This window comes from Onthophagus taurus, chromosome 2, assembly GCF_036711975.1.
Source record: "Onthophagus taurus isolate NC chromosome 2, IU_Otau_3.0, whole genome shotgun sequence".
NCBI classification, from domain to species: Eukaryota; Metazoa; Arthropoda; class Insecta; order Coleoptera; family Scarabaeidae; genus Onthophagus; species Onthophagus taurus.
This window is the reverse complement of record NC_091967.1, coordinates 26,421,197-26,439,480: the sequence shown is the minus strand read 5'-3', so window position 1 is coordinate 26,439,480 and position 18,284 is coordinate 26,421,197. Positions and strand designations below refer to the sequence as shown.

General features: G+C 35.2%; 2 protein-coding genes across 2 annotated transcripts in view; both read left to right on the top strand.

Moving 5' to 3' along the window:
- The window catches only part of LOC111417319 (obg-like ATPase 1), a 40,637-nt gene that overhangs the window by 6,044 nt on the left and 16,309 nt on the right, over positions 1-18,284 (top strand). The window contains exon 3 of the mRNA XM_023049550.2: positions 8,041-8,101. Within this exon, the coding sequence (XP_022905318.1) occupies positions 8,041-8,101 (61 nt within the window). The remainder of the gene's footprint in view (positions 1-8,040; positions 8,102-18,284) is intronic.
- LOC139429082 (adenylate kinase 9-like) lies at positions 1,440-8,034 on the top strand. Its single transcript, XM_071194573.1, has one exon. The coding sequence runs from the start codon at positions 1,895-1,897 to the stop codon at positions 7,937-7,939; it is 6,045 nt and encodes a 2,014-aa protein (XP_071050674.1). The 5' UTR covers positions 1,440-1,894; the 3' UTR covers positions 7,940-8,034.

The following is an 18,284-nucleotide window of genomic DNA, read 5'->3' as shown; positions in this document are numbered from 1 at the left end:
GGCCGGTTTATCACTATCTAGTTAAGACGATTTATCTTTCAATTAAAATTGTAGCTGATAGATAACGTCGACGAATCGTTTATCCACTCGTAGTTTAGGGTAATCTTATAGATAAATATGACATTTGGATGCCCACCAGATTGAAGTACTGGTTAAGGGTTTACCTATTAGACATTGTCAAAAAAATGTGAGCACAAGTTTGGTTGCTTGGTGAAAGGAAATGACAATAAAATTAAAATATAACGTTAAAAATAAATTAAGCTTATAATTGTGGTGATGGATAAGCAAGAGAAAGAAAAGATCATCAAATTTTAGTACAGCAGAAAAGAACTTGCTGATGGATTTGGCAAACGAATATAAAAATGTTACAGAAAATAAATAATAATCTAGTAATTAAAAAAAAAATGATAATATAATCTATAATCTAATACAGTATAATCTCGTCTCAATTTTAACCAAGGTTGACGAAACTGTGTCTTTTTTAACCGAAATCTAACAAAAGAACGTGATCATCCAACTCCTCAAAGTGGTTTTGACTTTTGTCTTTCTTTTATAATATATGGTCGTCGTTTATAATTTAAGAGTTGGACAATATCCTCATCTTTATCGCTGTCTAATAAATATTCATGTAGCAATTCCATTATAAAAAAGGTTTTCGAAAACAAAGCACAATACCGAAAGCACACGGGAATGATAACCTCCAAAACATCAGCTGTTTATATCAACTTCACAAACTAAAGTCAATTATTCAAATTTCACCAATTACGTTTAATTTCCGTTTCTAATGTTAACACTCAGGGGTACCATCTATGTTCTATCTCGTAGGTTGCTGCCTGTCGGGTAGAAAGTTGCTGGATAAACGGTTCACTGAGGTTATCTGTTAGGCAAGTTTATCCATGAGTTGCGTATCTAACAGATTTAACTCGATATTGATAAACCGGCCCTTAATCCCTCGCTGCTTTATATTAAAAAAATCGCCTTTTTATCATTTTCCTTGAGATAAGATGGAATGAAAAGTATAAACATGTACACATGCATTTGAAAAAAAAAATTGTTTTATTGGATATGAGGTGGTGCAAAAATGCACCACTGGTAAGATAAATGACCAACACAAAAATATTTTGATTATCATTTATTAACTAAGTAATAAATTAGTCATAAATAATTAATAATAGTAATAGAACATAATACTGACAAATACCAATTTTAGTATGAAGTTTAATATAAAAAATATTTATACTAAAATTGGTGCACAAACGCACCAATGCGATGAACAGTATAATCCTTTATTGTGATACTTCGCAAAGCACTCTTCATGTAAATGACTATACTTACTACACATATATTATCACATCACGAGTTAACGGAAGATGATTTTGATAGGAGACTACAATTTTGTGAAAAAATATCAAATATTTGCAATACTAATGAAAATTTGGTCAGCAATATTCTCTTTTCTGACGAAGCTATTTTTTGCCTTAACGAGCTTAACGCTACCCGTTTGTACAAAGCGTAACAAAGTTTTACCAACAACGGATTTAGAAATTGGATCTTTGTTTGGATGCGTATTATTAAATAAATTACAAACATCTTGTAAACTTCGGCGTCTATCTCCATAAACCAGCATCATATCATATTATAAAAATTTATATCATAAATATAAAAAAAAACAAAAATACTGTCGTAAAAAGAAAAAACGCTCTATTCGAATGGTAGAGTAAAATTACAAGCGTAAAAATTATACAACAATCTTTTGTTGTAACATAATTTCCTAAAACGAATATTAATGACAATAAATCACCGCTTTCATACTTTTAATTAACCCTGTATATTGTATAACATTTATCCATATCTATGGATTTTACTGCATCTTGACATTTTCGACGTCAAAAAGATGATGAATAGAATTGCTCTTCACGGTTTTGATACCGAAACCGACTATTATGTCCTAGATTCAACTGAAGTCGAAAATTTTAAACCCGATGTTACAGTAATAGCAAGCAAAAAATACCTGAAAGATATCATCGGTTGTAGATACGAGGAAGACAAATATCTTCCGCCGACCGCATCTGACTGGTATCCACGATGTAACAGTTATTATCCGTACACGGAAGATGTCGACGCGATTCATCGCGTGGAACATCTTCAAGCGGCAAAAAAGTTTTTGGAATCTTTCACAACCATTAAACCCGATAATCACGGAAAAGTCGATCCGTATTCGGAGTATGATTCCCAATTGAATTATTTAAAATCGAAACCAGTTACGTTTTTGATTTTGGGAAAACCGGGAATTGGTGAGGATAATTTAGGAAGACTTTTAGCGAGTTATTGGAAATGTATTTATATTGATCCCGAGATTTTGATTAAGGAAGAAATTGAATCGGGTACTCGAGCAGGTCAATGTATCGAATTTAATCTTCGTTGTGGACGTGCTGTAGCAGCGGATGTTGTGTTGAGATTACTAGAAAAACGTTTAAAATCGAAAGCAACAACTCATCGGGGTTATGTAATTTGTGGGTTTCCTTTGATTAAAAACGATATGTTTCAAGAAGATCCGTTATCATCGGAATCTGCTGTGTTCACGGTTCAAGATATTTTTGAAGAAATTTTAGAACCGATTGGGGAATCTGTATCGGAAGTTATAAGAAACGTTTCGTTCGTTTCGGGAAGTGAAGGAGGAGAGGGTGAAGAAGAGATGTTTGAGAATGTGCCGACTACTGAATCAATTTTGGAACCGGATATTGGATCAACATCGAATGATATGTGTAAAATGTTTGATATAGGCTCTAATTATGCGGCCCAAACTAATTTTTTGTTTACTTTGTGTCATGAACCTCTCATAATTATCTATATAATGTGTCCTAATTACGATGTGGTTACGAAACATGAGCATTACCGTTACAATATGACAACTGATGAAATGGTTAACCTTTTGAGGGACCAAACTGAAGGGGTTGTTTACACGATTTATACGACTTCGCCGGGGTTTGATACTGAAGAACTTCCGGATGATGCGCCTCTATTTCCTGAAACATCCGGGGTGATTAGTGCGTCGGAGATGAATTATTTGCTTTATTTACCGAGGAATTTTTCGGGGAATGTGCAAAAACAGTTGGAGGATTACCGCTATCTTGCTTTGCCTACGATTGAAAAGCACGTTCTTCTTCATGATCCGCAATATTTTATTAAAGTTGATGGGAGACTCACTCCTAATAAAATGTTTAATGTAGTGCAAACTCGTTTACGGCTTTTACCGATTCCGAGTGTTGTTATTCCCGAAATTTTGATCGAACCCGAAATTCCTGTTATCGCGGAAGGAGGTGCGGTTGAACCAATTTTGGATTATTCATCGAAAAGTCCGTTGGAATGTTTCGATCAATTGAGAAAAATGAAAATTATTGGGAAGATGTTTAAAACGAATTGGTCTCGTTGGGGGATAATGTGCCCGGTTGCCATGAAGGATGGATTATATATCCCGGGTCGAACTCAATTTTGTGTTAAATTTCTAAACAAGATTTTTTGTATTTCTGAAGAACACGCGATGATGAGATTTATAAGAAACCCTCGTCCGTACTTATTACCACCATTCCCCAAACCACCTTGCAAGATTTTTGTGATTGGGCCCCCCGTTTCGGGGAAAAGCGCGGTTGCAAAATCGGTTGCGTTATTTTTAGATGGAAAAGTTTTAGATACTTTTACTTTACAAACTGAGTATTGCGAGAAAATGAATAAACAATACAAAGAAAATGTGCGAAATGATGCGATGAATGAAGCACTGGCGATTTTGATCAATTTGAAGCAAGAGGAATATATGATTAAGTTGCAAGATCAAGAGAATGCGTTGCAATCGTGGAAAAATGAGGTTATGCAAGTTTTAAGTGAACGAATTCATTTAGAAAGTGCGCAAATGGATGAAGGAGAAGAGGAGGACCCTTTAACTCCGCTACAACCTATTAAAGAATTATCGGAACAATACGAAGTTGATTTGGAGGAAATAAGATCAAAAATGATTGATTTAGAAATACCCGAATTATTATGCGATGATACCGCTAAGTGTCAAGATATACTTGAAGGTATTTCGAGTATTGAAGAGTATTGTGACATTCCCGCCCGGTTTAAAGAGATAATTCCCGAACCAGAACCACCAAGTATTTTTGATGAATTCGTTGTGAATTTCGCCGATGAGAGAGTTTCAAACACTCTTAATTTGCCGTTCGATTCAAACGAAGATTTCATCGACATGTATGTTAGTGCAATTAAGGAAACTGAGGATAAAAATATCGATGCTGGTTTGTATCATGGTGGATGGGTTGTTGATGGGATGCTCCCCGAACCTGAAGTTATCGACGGAGTAATGCAAGAATTTTATCCCTACGAAATTTTAGTCCTAATAGATAACAGCCAACAATATCTACAAGAACGCTATAAATTACGAGATCAAAATATTTATCAAGATTATAACACATTTTTTGAGAAAGTCAACAAACCTGAAATTGCTATGAAAGTTGCCTCGATAACAACAACTTTTTCGTACAAAACTCGGCTTGCTCGCGGGATTTTGAATCAAGTTTTAGAGACCAAAGAGTTTGATGGTAATGAAACAACCCACGGCGAAGAAGGAGAATTTACAGATATTGAGGATACGACGGGGGAGTTTGTGGATGAAGATTATTTTTTGACCCATGCAACTCGATTGGAAATTAGAGAATACGAGAGAGCGCTTTATAAATTTAACTTGAAAACCGATACTTTATTAGTTTTTTTGGAGGATAGTGGTGTTCCGTATCATATAGTTGAGTTATCTTATAAACCTTTAGAGGATGTTATGAAATATGTCATAAAACACATTGATAGTCGCTACCAATATTCCGCATCTCAAATGACTCCCATCGAGAAACTAGAAGAAATAGAAGATTTCGGGGAAACGATAGAAGCAGCTGAAGGGACGGGGGAGGAAGCCGCGCAACCTTCAGGGGACCCAGACGCTTTTGTAAAAAATCGGCGTTTAGGAACGAGCATTTTTTGCCCGGTTACTTATTCTAATCATTGGGTCCTTTGGAAAGGAAAAGAAGAATTTGCTTGCAAATACAACGATTACGTCTATCTTATAGCAACGGAGGATTCAATGAATGATTTTATCAAATCTCCGTTAGATTACGTTTTAAATAAAGCCCCGGAAAAAATCCCCCCACCAAGAATTTGCGTCGTTGGCGTCCCCGGAAGTGGAAAAACCGTTTTAGCACGATCACTCCATCGCCATTTAGGACTTTACTATTTATGTTACGATGAATTATTAAAACGAGTTTTTAACAAACAAGATGACCCAAGAGAAATGGGACTTATCCTCACAGAAATGAAAGATTCCCCCGAAGGTTTAATCGTCCAAAATTATTTAGACAACGACGAACCATTCACTGAAGAAACTCGAAAGCTATTAAACATAGATAACATTTGGTTTGAAGAACCAAAACGTTCAACTGGATTTGTTTTTGACGCGTTCCCCCGGCGTCCAAGCGATTTCGCCTACATAAAACAACATTGTTTAATTCCCGACATTGTTATTCAAATATCTTGCACTGGAATAGAAATTAATAGGAGGCGCGTTCAAAAATTATTTCACGATTGGCAAGTTATTCGAGATGAACAACGCGAAGAGAACGAAAGAATCTATGTAGAGGAATACACCCAATGGGAAATTCTTCGCAAAACTCGAATCGATGAACTAATGGAGTCTAAACGACAAGAAAGATATCAAAAAAAACTTACTGAAGAAAAAAAATCCCCCGATGTAGGTGAAGACGAACTCCAATCCCAAGTAAGTTTTGATTCCGTCGCTGAAGCAGCCGATTTGAACGAAGCCACAAGAACCGCTGATTCAGAATACCCCGAACCTAAATTAATTATCGATGAAGAAAGCGAAGAAGACGCTTTACAAAGATTCATAGATTTGGCCCAAAGAGAATATGTAACATTCTCGGATTATTTCCGAATACTACAAGAAAATTGCGCTGCCGAATTAATCGATTGGATTTCGATCGACGGCGATTTAAGCGAAGAGAAAGTTTTTTCTCAAGCTTTAATAATAATAGATAAAATAAAGTTTCGTAATAAATCGGTGATGCAGAGATGTTACGATATAAACCTCGATACCGCCGAAGATTTAATTTCAACTGGTCACTATTTTTTGAGTCGATTCGGGAGAGCTTGTCCCGTTCAACTTTACGACTTGAAAAACACCATTCACATGTTTTTACCGATGGAACAAAGATTCGAAATTTATCCCTTATTACACGGTTATTTCATTTACTTTTTAACGGGAAAATTAAACCGTCAAAAATTTATTGATAACCCGTTAAAATATATTTGGGAAGCCGACGCTAATTTCCCAATCGTTCCTTTTCGCGTTGCGATTATTGGGCCACCGAAAAGTGGTAAAACGGATTTAGCCGAACGATTTAAGAATGATTTGGGTATGAAGTATATTAGTATTGGGCAAGCTGCTAGATATGTTTTACGAAACCTCCCGTTTTCGAAATTAGCTAAAGATATGGAAGCTGTTTTAAGAAAGGGTTGGGAATTAACCAGCGAAATGACGATGAAATGTGTTGAAGCGATGGCTTTTGATCCACGAGGGCAAACTCAAGGTTTGGTTTTCGATGGATTTCCGAATAGTAAATACGATGTTATGCATTTAGCCGAAAGGGGGTTAATCCCACATTTAGTTCTTTACCTCGATGCCGATAAAGATGATATGGAAGATTATCGCTTGCACGATAGAGGGAGGCGTGGATTACCCGTTTTTGGGAAGGCTTTTATCGAGCATAGACGGAGCGTTTGGGATTCGGGTGTTGATCAATTTACAGATTGGTTCGATAAGGAGTATCAAATTTACACGAAAATTCAAGTAAAAAATTGTAAATGGAGTATTTGGGACACCGCTTACAAAATAGCAGTTGATGTTCTGTATGAAGTTAAAAGTTATTTCAAAAATTGTCATCGCGATATGGCACTACACATAGCCAACATGCAAGTAACCCCAGCTGAATTTCTTAAAAGACAAAGTATTAGTTTTAAACATTATTGCCCTGTTTGTTTACACTACGATAATCACTTAATTAATGGGGGGATGCCCCCTGATAGAACAGGTCTTATCCAATACAAACAAAATTTTTATTGGGTGTGCAGAAAACACATGAAAGAATTCGCCGATGAACCCGCCTCTTTCTTAACCCCCTACAACAAACATCAACTCCCGGCCGATTTACCCGAAGCTTTACACTTAGATCACATGCCAGATAATGTTTACGAAGATGGTTATTGCATTGTGTGTTTTTGGGATGGCCAACCATCCAGATTATTAAACAAGGGAATCTTAGACTACGCAGTGTTATTCCGCGAAATCTACTATCTCTTTGACACCCAAGAATGCTTAGACATCTTCATGTCTGACCCATTCACATACTTCCAGAAAAAAATCGGCTATAAAGGAAACTCTTGCGAATCATTCAGCTTAGAGAAACTTTCAATTCAAGGTTACGTAGAACAATACATAATCAGAGACATAGTTAAAGCAGTTACACGTATAGGAACTGTAAGACCTGTCGTTGCAGGATTAGGAATAGAAAAATCTGCGCTGATCGGTTTAGGCCTTTACTTAAAAGTCCAGAACCAAAACGCAACGGAGGAAAGCCGCGAAATGTATAAACAGGCTTTAGAGTTATTTAGACAAAAACGGTTTACTTTAATGAATTATATAGCGAAAATAAAAAAATCAATAAATCCCTACTTACATTATGAGGAACCGTTGGAACCTTTAGTTTTTCCGGAATATAAGATTGAGGGTAGTTCTACTAGTGGGGAATTAAAAAGTTTAACTCAACAAATCATGGATTACATGCAACCCGGAGATTACGCGGGAGGAGAATATGACGAAGGATAATCTTGTATTGAAAAATGTTTATTATTATATTATTATTAAAAATTCTTATCAAATTAATTTTGAGTTTATTGTGATTTTATAATAAATTATTGTTTCAGCACGTCGTGTTCCTGTTCCCGATGAACGCTTCGACTATTTATGTGAATACTTTAAACCGGCGAGGTAAGAAAAAAATTCAAAAAAATATTATTTAACCACACGCCGGTTTCTATTTAACGATAAAATGCTAGTTTTGTCGGGTTGAATTTTTAAAATACCACCATAATTCGAGTAGTTTCGAACCTGTTTTATTCCCATCGTCGATCTGGCGCCTACAAATTGGCAGCACCCTCATTAGAAAGCACAATTACGACTCGACACGCCCGCTATGTGTATAAACGACTTTTTCTCATAATAGTCTAAACGCCGCTTCGTAGACGAATAAAATTGTGTGAGTCGGTCGGTCCTTTTATCTTCGTAAAGGGACTTTTGTCAAATTAATAAACCTTAAAATTATAGTGAATCTCTACTTAGTCCTTTTTGACTCAACACGAATATATCGAAAACGGCAGGTTCTATCTCACATTTTAATCGGGCTATATTAATTAATTATATCTGCGCCTTAAAAAGCGATAGTCTATAATAATAAATAATTTTTTTTGCGGAATCTGTAAATATGTTGCAGTAGTAAGCAAAATAAGCGTCAAAAACTAAATTGAATTAAAGTCCAGGTAAATCCTGTTGTAATACCTTTGGTTATGAATTATTTTTATACCAAATCAATGTTTGTCAACGCTTTCGCCAAGTATTAGGGTAGCACCACTTGAGGCTGTGTTCATCCTCAACCGCAGCAACCTTCAGAAGCAGTGATCTACACAAGATTTCCATTGAAAAGAGTATGTCTCGGCATTGTTTCTATAAAAGTGCTCCGACATCACAAATCATTTTGAAAACTACTTTCAAAACATCACATTTTTGCAAAAGAATTTGTGATGTTGATCAACACAGAAGCAGTAAGCTTATTGGTCAACCGGAAATTAAAGATATTATCTTCTTCAATATTGTTATACCACAATCTAACGCTGAATAACAATTAAAACTGGAAATCATTCTGGTTTAGCCGTCTTGAGAGACGTGCGGCTAAATCTGAATGTTTCTAGATCTACGTCTAGTGTTAGTTTTAGTGCAAAACTACCAATATATATTTGATAGGCTGCTATTCCTGCGATATCTGGAATCACGGATTTGGGATTTTAAGTTGAATATTAAATACTGGTAGCAGAAGACTAAAACTGCTAGCAAGAATTAGATACTGCTAATGGAACACTAAATACTGCTAGTAGAAGAGAAGTTGTTGCTTGCACAAGATTAGATTCAGCTAAGAGAGATCTAGATACTGCTAATAAAAGGATGGTTACAGTTGACAACAGATTAAATACTGTGGGGGAGAAATAAAAACTGTTAATGGATGACTGGATACTGATTACAGAAGACTTCATTCTGTCGTAAAAGGATTAGATGTAGCTTATAGATGACTACTGTTTGCTGAAGATTAGCTAGTATTAACAGAACGCTAGACCTTGCTAAGAATCGTTAACTTCGTATTGCTAATGAAAAACGTGATATTGCTTATGGAAGATAACTTAGTCCTTGCAGAAAAATTGATAGCGCTGTGAGAGAACTAAATACTGCTAGTGAATGACTGAATACTGATTGCAGAATACCAGATTTTGCTCTGAAAAGACTAGATCCTGCTTATAGATGACTAATATTTGCAGAAGATCAGCTACTACTAAGAAAAGCTTACATTCTGCTAATGGAAAACTGAATACTGATTGCAGAAGACTTAGTTAGAAGACTTAGTTAACTTGATTCTAGTTAACACATTGCTATTAGAGGACTATTCCTGCTAATAAATGACAATATACATTATATATCATTATATATTAAATACTGCTGTCAAGAGATAAGATATTGTTTAAACTTGCTTTATATACAAGGTGTCTCACGTAACTGGTTCGTTATTTCCAAGATGACTGCCACTTCCGGTCTACCAGAAGTAGACCATAACTTCGTTATTTTAAATGGAATGCTATAGTTTTTCTTACACCTTTTAGTTGTACGTAAAAAAAATATGTTGACTTTCATAAAAGTTATTGGTACCTAGCGTCTTCTGTTTTCGAGTTATTTTGATTTTAAGGTTTTCTTGAAAAATTTCACCATACTCTTTAAAACCCCATATCCCAGCCAACGTTCATTCAAAAAAGCTCAAAATTGGCGCGATTATTCTTCAGATGCTGTCAAATAGTTTGCCATTTGTTGTATCAGAGTATCTTATATCGGATGGTCCAAAATTGAATTACCGTTTCTCCATATTCAACCGCTAGAATGTCCAAAATTTGAAATGGAACACCCCATATTTTATTGGCCTACCTGAAAGTGAATGTAATTCTCTACAAATTATCTATAAACATGCCTATACCTATTTATTATAGTTTCTCTCATATTGGAAATTTTTTACGTACTATTAAATGGTGTAATAAAATTCCATTTAAAATAACGAAGTTATTCAAGTTATGGTCTACTTCCGAGAAACCGGAAGTGGCGGCCATCTTGAAAATATTTTAGATAGAAAGTTCTGAATGAACAACCCATGTTACCAAAATGTCAAATCTCTACGAATAGTGGAACCTGAAAAAGTTCTAACGAACCAGTTACGTGAGACACCCTGTATATTAGATATTGCTAAAAACGCTCCTTGAATTAAAGGAGCAAGATTTTGCTCTTTGGTATGATTTTTCTTTGGAATATTGAATAAGACAGCGTACTGTAGAGTTATTAGAAATGTTCATGTTAAGAATAAGGTCAACAGAGTTACACGGTTTAAAATACAGTACATAAATGACACACGCTGTGTGTCAAATGTCTGGAATACAGCCAATAACTTCGCCATTTGTGGTTTTAAAGAAAAATGTTTCAAATAAAAAATTCTGTATATTTGCTATATTTGCTTGTTTACATTGTTTTTTGTTTCGTTGTTATGGCAACCAACATTATTATTTTTAATGGGATGCATATGTTTTTCTTGCATATTTTGATAGAGGATAAATCCTTCTACGCAATGAACATATGAAATCAACAAATTACAATCAAAGTAGGCGCCGAAATAACGCCGTTTGGCAGATTTAACTGTAAAAAAATTGACAGTTCAAACAAATATGGCGCTATTAAGAATCCAAATATTAATGATGTATGGGTATGGCGAAAGAAAACGCACTCAATGTGGAGTTTGTACACTGTTCAGTAATATTTACCTGGATACACAAATTACACAATCCACAGTATCCAAAATATTAAAAAAATTCTTTAACACCGGAAGTGTTAAAAACCTTCCAAAAAGTGGACGGCCGAAGGCAGCTACCAATGACGAAACTACATTAAATGTGTGTCACCGCACCCATACACTATTAATTATTCATAATTGTTGAAACTGGCATTTTTGGAATTTAAAGTTTTCAACGGCGTTATTTCGGCACCTACTTTGATTGTAATTTGCCTGTGTTAATATTTTTAGAAAACGCGTTTTTTCTCGTTTTTTTTCTTATACAATCATATGATTTGATATGTTCATCGCATAGAGAGATTCAGCCTCTATCAAAGTGTGCAAAAAAAAATATATGCATCCCATTTAAAATAACAATGTTGGTTGCCATAGCAACGAAACAAAAAACAATACAAACAAGCAAATATCGCCATAAAGTGCGCTGCGATTAATAAAAAAACTTGTAATTAAAACATTTTTCTTTAAAACCGCAAATGGCGAATATTCCAGACATTTGACACACCCCGGTACTTTTACGCAGCTTTTAATTTGTAGAGAATTAAATTCTCTTTCTGATAGGCTAAAAAAATATGGGCGTTCCATTTAAAATTTTCAACTTTTTCACCATTGAATATGGAGAAACAGTAATTCAATTTTTGACCATCCTGTATAAGATACTCAGATACAACAAATGACAATCTATTTGACAACATCTGAAGAGTAATCGTGCCAACATAGATCTTTTTTGAATGAACGTTGGCTGAGATATCAAGTTTTAAAGAGCATGATGAAATTTGCTAAAAAAACCTTAAAATCAAAATAACTCGAAAACGAAAAATACTAGATACCAATAACTTTTATGAAAGTCAACATGTTTTTTTACGTACAATTAAAAGGTGCAATAAAAACTATAGCATTCCATTTAAAATAACGAAGTTATGGTCTACTTGCGGTAGACCGGAAGTGGCAGCCATCTTGAAAATATTTTAGATCGAAAGTTCCCACTGAACAACCCATACTACCAAAATTTCAAAACTGTACGAATACTGGAACCTAAAAAAGTTCTAACGAACCAGTTACGCGAGACACCTGTATAAGTAAACCGTAGAATTTGAAATTTTGTATGTATGTATTACTGGTTAACACCTTATTTTCAACCATACCTTAAACTTCCCAAATTCTACGGTAAATTTTTGGCTCAACTTTGACAACTCATAGCTCGATAACAAACGATTTGCGACCCTATGTTTATAGAGGGTGATTCTCAACTTATACGCATAAACATGGGGATTTATTCCTCATGACAAATAAAAATTGGTGAAAAAAATGTTAGCAAAAGTTTTTTTTAATTTCCTAGATATCCTTGAAATTAACTTTCGAATTAAGAATACACAGAAATTTCTTGAAACTGCGATGGTGATAAACAATAGCAATTTTAACAACTGTTGTTTATGTACGCTTGTGGCATTGTGACATTTAAACTGTGTAATAACATTTAAACATTATAAAAATTATGGTGCACAATTTCGGGGAATACGAAATACGGAGAATCACGGCAAACTTCTGTACTTGCGGCTCGTTTCTATGCAGAAAGGTTTCCAGAGAGATATCATCCGGCATGTGAATCCTTTTTACGTGTGGTGCAACGTGGTAGAGAAAATGGCAATATTCGACCGGGGCTTGGGCAAAATGGAGGAGTCTGGCCTAAGTACTAGAATACTTGCAGAGCAACATGGGGTATCACAATCCACAATTTGGCGAATATTGAGGCACAACTAACTCTATCCATATCACGTGCAACGTGTACAAGCGTTACTACCAATGGATCATCCCCCTCGAGTAAAATTTTGCTAGTAGTTGCTACATCAGCATCAGTTGAACCCAAACTTTACTAATAACATTTTACGTTAACGCATTATTGGGCCGTGGAGAATCCTCATATTACTCGCCGAACACATTTTCAACAAAGAGTTTCTTTGAATTTATAGACTGGAATTGTGAACGATCTACTTATTGGCCCTTTCATTTTGGATAATCGATTAATGCACGATAATTTACCGGTGCTGCTCGAAGATATTGCGCTTGATGTTGGTCAAACTATGTGGTTTCTTCAAGATGGTGCTCCACCACACTTTTCGATGGAAGTGCGGTTACATCTAGATAATGTGTTTCCCGGAAGGTGGTCCAATCGCCTGGGCACCCCGATCGCCCGACCTCAATCAATTATTTTAAAATGTTTTATGTATTCATCATTGAAAGTAAATTTCATCGATATCTAGGAAATTAAAAAACTTTTGCTACAATTTTTTTCACCTATTAGTCATTATTTGTCATGAGGAATAAATCCCCAAGATTATGCATATAGGTTCAGAATCACCCTGTATAAAAAACTTGTGTTATTTTGGGAAGTACTACGTCCTGGTAAAGTTTCCCGATTATAAACTAAACCACGCTGTATATTTAAGATATCTTTATATCTGTGTTTACCCGTCAAAGATAATTATTCCGAATACGTAAATATCTTTCTACAGCCTTGTTATTTCAGCCATTAACTATCGGTGATAACCAAGCTTATCGTGAAGTTGTTCGCGATTAAAGCATTTTACTTTTTTACATTAAAATATATTAAATTGCTCATCAAAGAAAAGGCCGCCGTGTGAACTAATGAAGAACAGTAAGATATAAACAAGAACGGGGAGGGGTGATTTACAAACCGCAATTACCCACCGGTTCGACAGCCACCCGGTGCGTGGCGGTTCGAATATTTTATTCCAGCAATTAAATGTCAATTAGAACTCTGACCACGCCGAGCCCCGCCACCGATCGGCAAAGGAAAATCATCCCAGCAATTTAAGAAATAAGGCGTTACCGCCTCGTATCTTTCTCTCCATTACGTCAAATTGCATTTTAATGTAATGTCTCCCATTACGAAGAATTGTTTTACGGTGGTACATATTTCCATAATGTCACAGGAAGCTATTAAAAGAAGCCTGCAAGGATATTTTTCGATATTATGCAGGATTCGTGGTCTAGATTGCTTTTTAACAACTCGTTCTTTGCAGAACTCAATCTGTTTTTCTTTTTCCTTTTCCACTTTATTTTTGATTTTTTCTTTTAATTGTACAGATTATAAGAACGTTCTTCTACAAATTCGGAATTCTCCCAGGATATTTAGTATTCTATTTTGATACGTTTACTTATTCGTAGATTTGAAAGCGGTCGTTATACTGGTTAAGCCCTTAATAATCGTCCAATTTCGCTTAATTCAATTGAGGGAGCGGACGCATGGCGACAATTACTTTCTTATCATTATTGCCCCTAATGACACGGTGCGGAATTGGCTCATAGGAGCGTCCCGAACGGCGTCGTTGACGGGAACAGCAGCGTGCACGGGGCGTCGTGACGTCCCTTTGATCCTCGCTTAATGAGGATGTCCTTTATGCCCCCATCACTAAGGTCTAATCAGAATTGCAGATCGACTTCGTCGTCTCTGTGGGTGGTATTTGTACTACCTCCAAGAGCAAGAGTAAAGTAAATTAGAATATTACTTTAGAATATAACTAACTGATTATGCAGGGTTAACAATGTGTATTTTTTATCTGGTATTTTCTGAGGGTGATGATACAGTGTACCTACAAAAAGAAACTCCTTAGTTTAACATTTTTATTTTTCTTTTATGTATACTATTGACGTTTCTTACTACGCCATGTTTTATCATGGTTAATGAAACACATTTTTATTACAACTTGTTTGTAAATTTGTTGTTGTTTGAAACATCTAAAGCTAGATAGACCTAAAGAAAGTCTCCTTTTTAGTTCACAATACGTTTATTGTAACGAAGAAGTGGTCTGATTATAGATCTACGAAGTGTTCTCATCAGGTAATCAGAGTGATTGTTTTCAATTTTTACAAACTCTCGTTCTATCACTCAAAACAATCTTATGATGGTATATAACGCTGTTTAATAGACTACAGTCCAGGACAGTAGTAGGACAGTCTGTCCTCTCAATAATCTTGGTTCTCTTCTAAGGTTCAATTGTTGCACAATGGCCATTTTGTAGGGATGAAAACTCAATATGCAAAATACGATTACTGATGCGCAGTGCAGCAGAATGTCTCTTAGCAGATCGAACAGGATTAAGGAGTATGGCTTGCTAAACTCTTTTCACATTTTCTGGAGTGCATACTGAGTGAGGAGGCGTTGCTGATTTTCTATTCATCACTGTTCCTCGTAAATGAAATGATTTTACCCAATTACCACTATCATGTGTCGCAAGATTGAAATGGCGACGAAACTCACGCTGAACTGCAACTAGTGATTCATTATTACGCACAAAACTATCGCCAGCAAACACATGATGTATATGCCTTATAGAAAAGTGAATAATTTAGAAAATATTTCAATTTTTTGCTTTTTGTACAAGCTCAGTACATACTCTTACAAATCTTGATATTTAGAGAGTAATAATAGTTTCATTGGCAATGTATCGACTTCTCTGGATAGATTACATCCTAATACACATTTAAAGTCAAGAAATACTATAAATATTTCGATGGTTTAAAAATACAGGAAGTGAAATATTCGGTTTTTAAGTTAATTTTCAAACAAAGTGTTTAGTCATGAGCGTCTATTTCAAAATTTCGATGAGACATTCAGCATACAAATTATTATAAAAACGTTGTTTTGAACTCAACAAAACTCTTTTTTGTTACCTTTCGAATGAGGTATGAAGCATGGCAAAATGTCTTTCCAATTAGCCAATAATAAGATAACAATTGGTGCGAGCACAATTTTGACTACCTACCCAATGTGAATAAAATTCAAAATCGATTACACCTGCGGTTGAAATTCAATTCATTAATGGTTAACAACCATCGGTTAAACAATTTTTTAACGTTTTGGCAGTAAGCCATGGAATTTAGACAGTTTTTTCGTTAATATTGTTTATTTTTATTTGAATAAAATTTCATCAAAATGTCATCGTTTACAATGCTCAGAATGCCGACATCCCATTTATTTACGGTTTCTGTGACGGAAACGCATCAGCCGCTCATCGAGAATATCGGCAACGCTATCCAAATCGACAAATTCCTCATATTAGTGTATTTGGCGCCACTTATCGACGTCTAGCTGAGATTGGCAATTTAAGAAAAGCCGAACGTGTAGGACGTGCTGGACTTAATGTGGAAGAAGACATTTTGGAAACATGCGATGAAGCACCCACATCCAGTACAAGAAACGTCGCTGCTAATTTGGGGATATCACAATGCAAAGTCTGGTCAACTCTTCGACATATGGGCAACCAACCTTATCATTACACACCTGTCCAGGCACTTGAAGACGGCGATCCTGAACGAAGGATTCAATTTTGCCGGTTTCTTTTAAATGCTGACATTCAGGATGAATATTTCTTGAGAAGGATTTTATGGGCCGACGAATCGAAGTTTAACAGAGAAGGTATAACAAATCTTCATAATTTACATTATTGGACTGACGAAAATCCTCATCTAACGGAGGAAACGAGCAACCAAAGAAAATTTTGTGTGAATGTGTGGATGGGGCTCATTGGAAATAATTTGATTGGTCCTCATTTTTTTCCCGATCATTTAAATGGCGCAACGTATGGTGATTTTTTACATAATAATTTAATAGAAATACTGGGCCGTGTACCTTTAGAAAACAGGAATAACATAGTTTTCCAACATGATGGATGCCGTGCGCACTTTTCGCAAAATGTGCGAAATTCATTAAATGAATTATTTCCTAACCGCTGGATTGGGAGAGGAGGTCCAATTCAATGTCGGAAATAAGATAAAGGGCTCGAGCATGTATTAGGAATAGAGGTGCAGTTTTTGAAGCAGACTTGTAATTGGACCCCCTCTTGAAATAAGGAGCCAACTGATAATTTTTACTAATAGGTATGAGTTAAGTATTTATTCAGAATTAAAAAAGGTCGTTTTGCATATTACTGATAAGAAACTAACGGTAAGGTTTTTTCCAGTTGGTTCCTTATTGCAACAGGGGGGATCCAATTGTGTTTCGCGCTGAGTTTTTTTGAGTTAGAGTTAGAAGTTCAAAATTGTATTCGCGCCACTTGTTATCTTATTATTGGGTAATTATAAAGACATTTTGCCATGCTTAATACCTTATTCGAAATGTAAGAAAACAGAGAAGTTTTTACAATAATTGGTACGCTAAATGTATTACCTAAATTTTGAAATAAACGCTCGTAAATGAACACATTATTTAAAAATTAACTTAAAAATCGAAAATTTCACACCCTACATTTTTAAAGCATCGAAATATTTAAAATGTTTTTCAACTTAAAATGTGTATTAGAGTGTAATCTATCCAGAGAAGTCAATACATTGCCAAAGAAATAATAGTTTCGTGCTCGCACCAATTGTTATCTTATTATTGGCTAATTGGAAAGACATTTTGCCATGCTTCATACCTCATTCGAAAGGTAACAAAAAAGAGTTTTGTTGAGTTCAAAACAACGTTTTTATAATAATTTGTATGCTGAATGTCTCATCGAAATTTTGAAATAGACGCTCATGACTAAACACTTTGTTTGAAAATTAACTTAAAAACCGAATATTTCACTTCCTGTATTTTTAAACCATCGAAATATTTATAGTATTTCTTGACTTTAAATGTGTATTAGGATGTAATCTATCCAGAGAAGTCGATACATTGCCAATGAAACTATTATTACTCTCTAAATTTCAAGATTTGTAAGAGTATGTACTGAACTTGTACAAAAAACAAAAAATTGAAATAACTCCTAAACTATTCAGCTTTGCATAAGGCATATTTGGCTTAATCAATTACAAATGAGCTCTAGAACAACGTATTTCAATATTCACGTTTATGTACCAGTCACTCTGTATGTACCATTTTCATTCAGAATTAATCAAACTGCAACTATTCGAACGATAGGGAATGTTGTAGCTATACCAAATTATCATCCAGATCAAGAAGCTTATAGCAGGGTTTCATATAGGGGCTTCATATAATGCTACACACTGGAGTAACGGCAA

Coding starts and splice junctions, on each gene's coding strand:
- LOC139429082 (XM_071194573.1), top strand. CDS start 1,895: ATGATGAATAGAATTGCTCTTCACGGTTTTGATACCGAAACCGACTAT.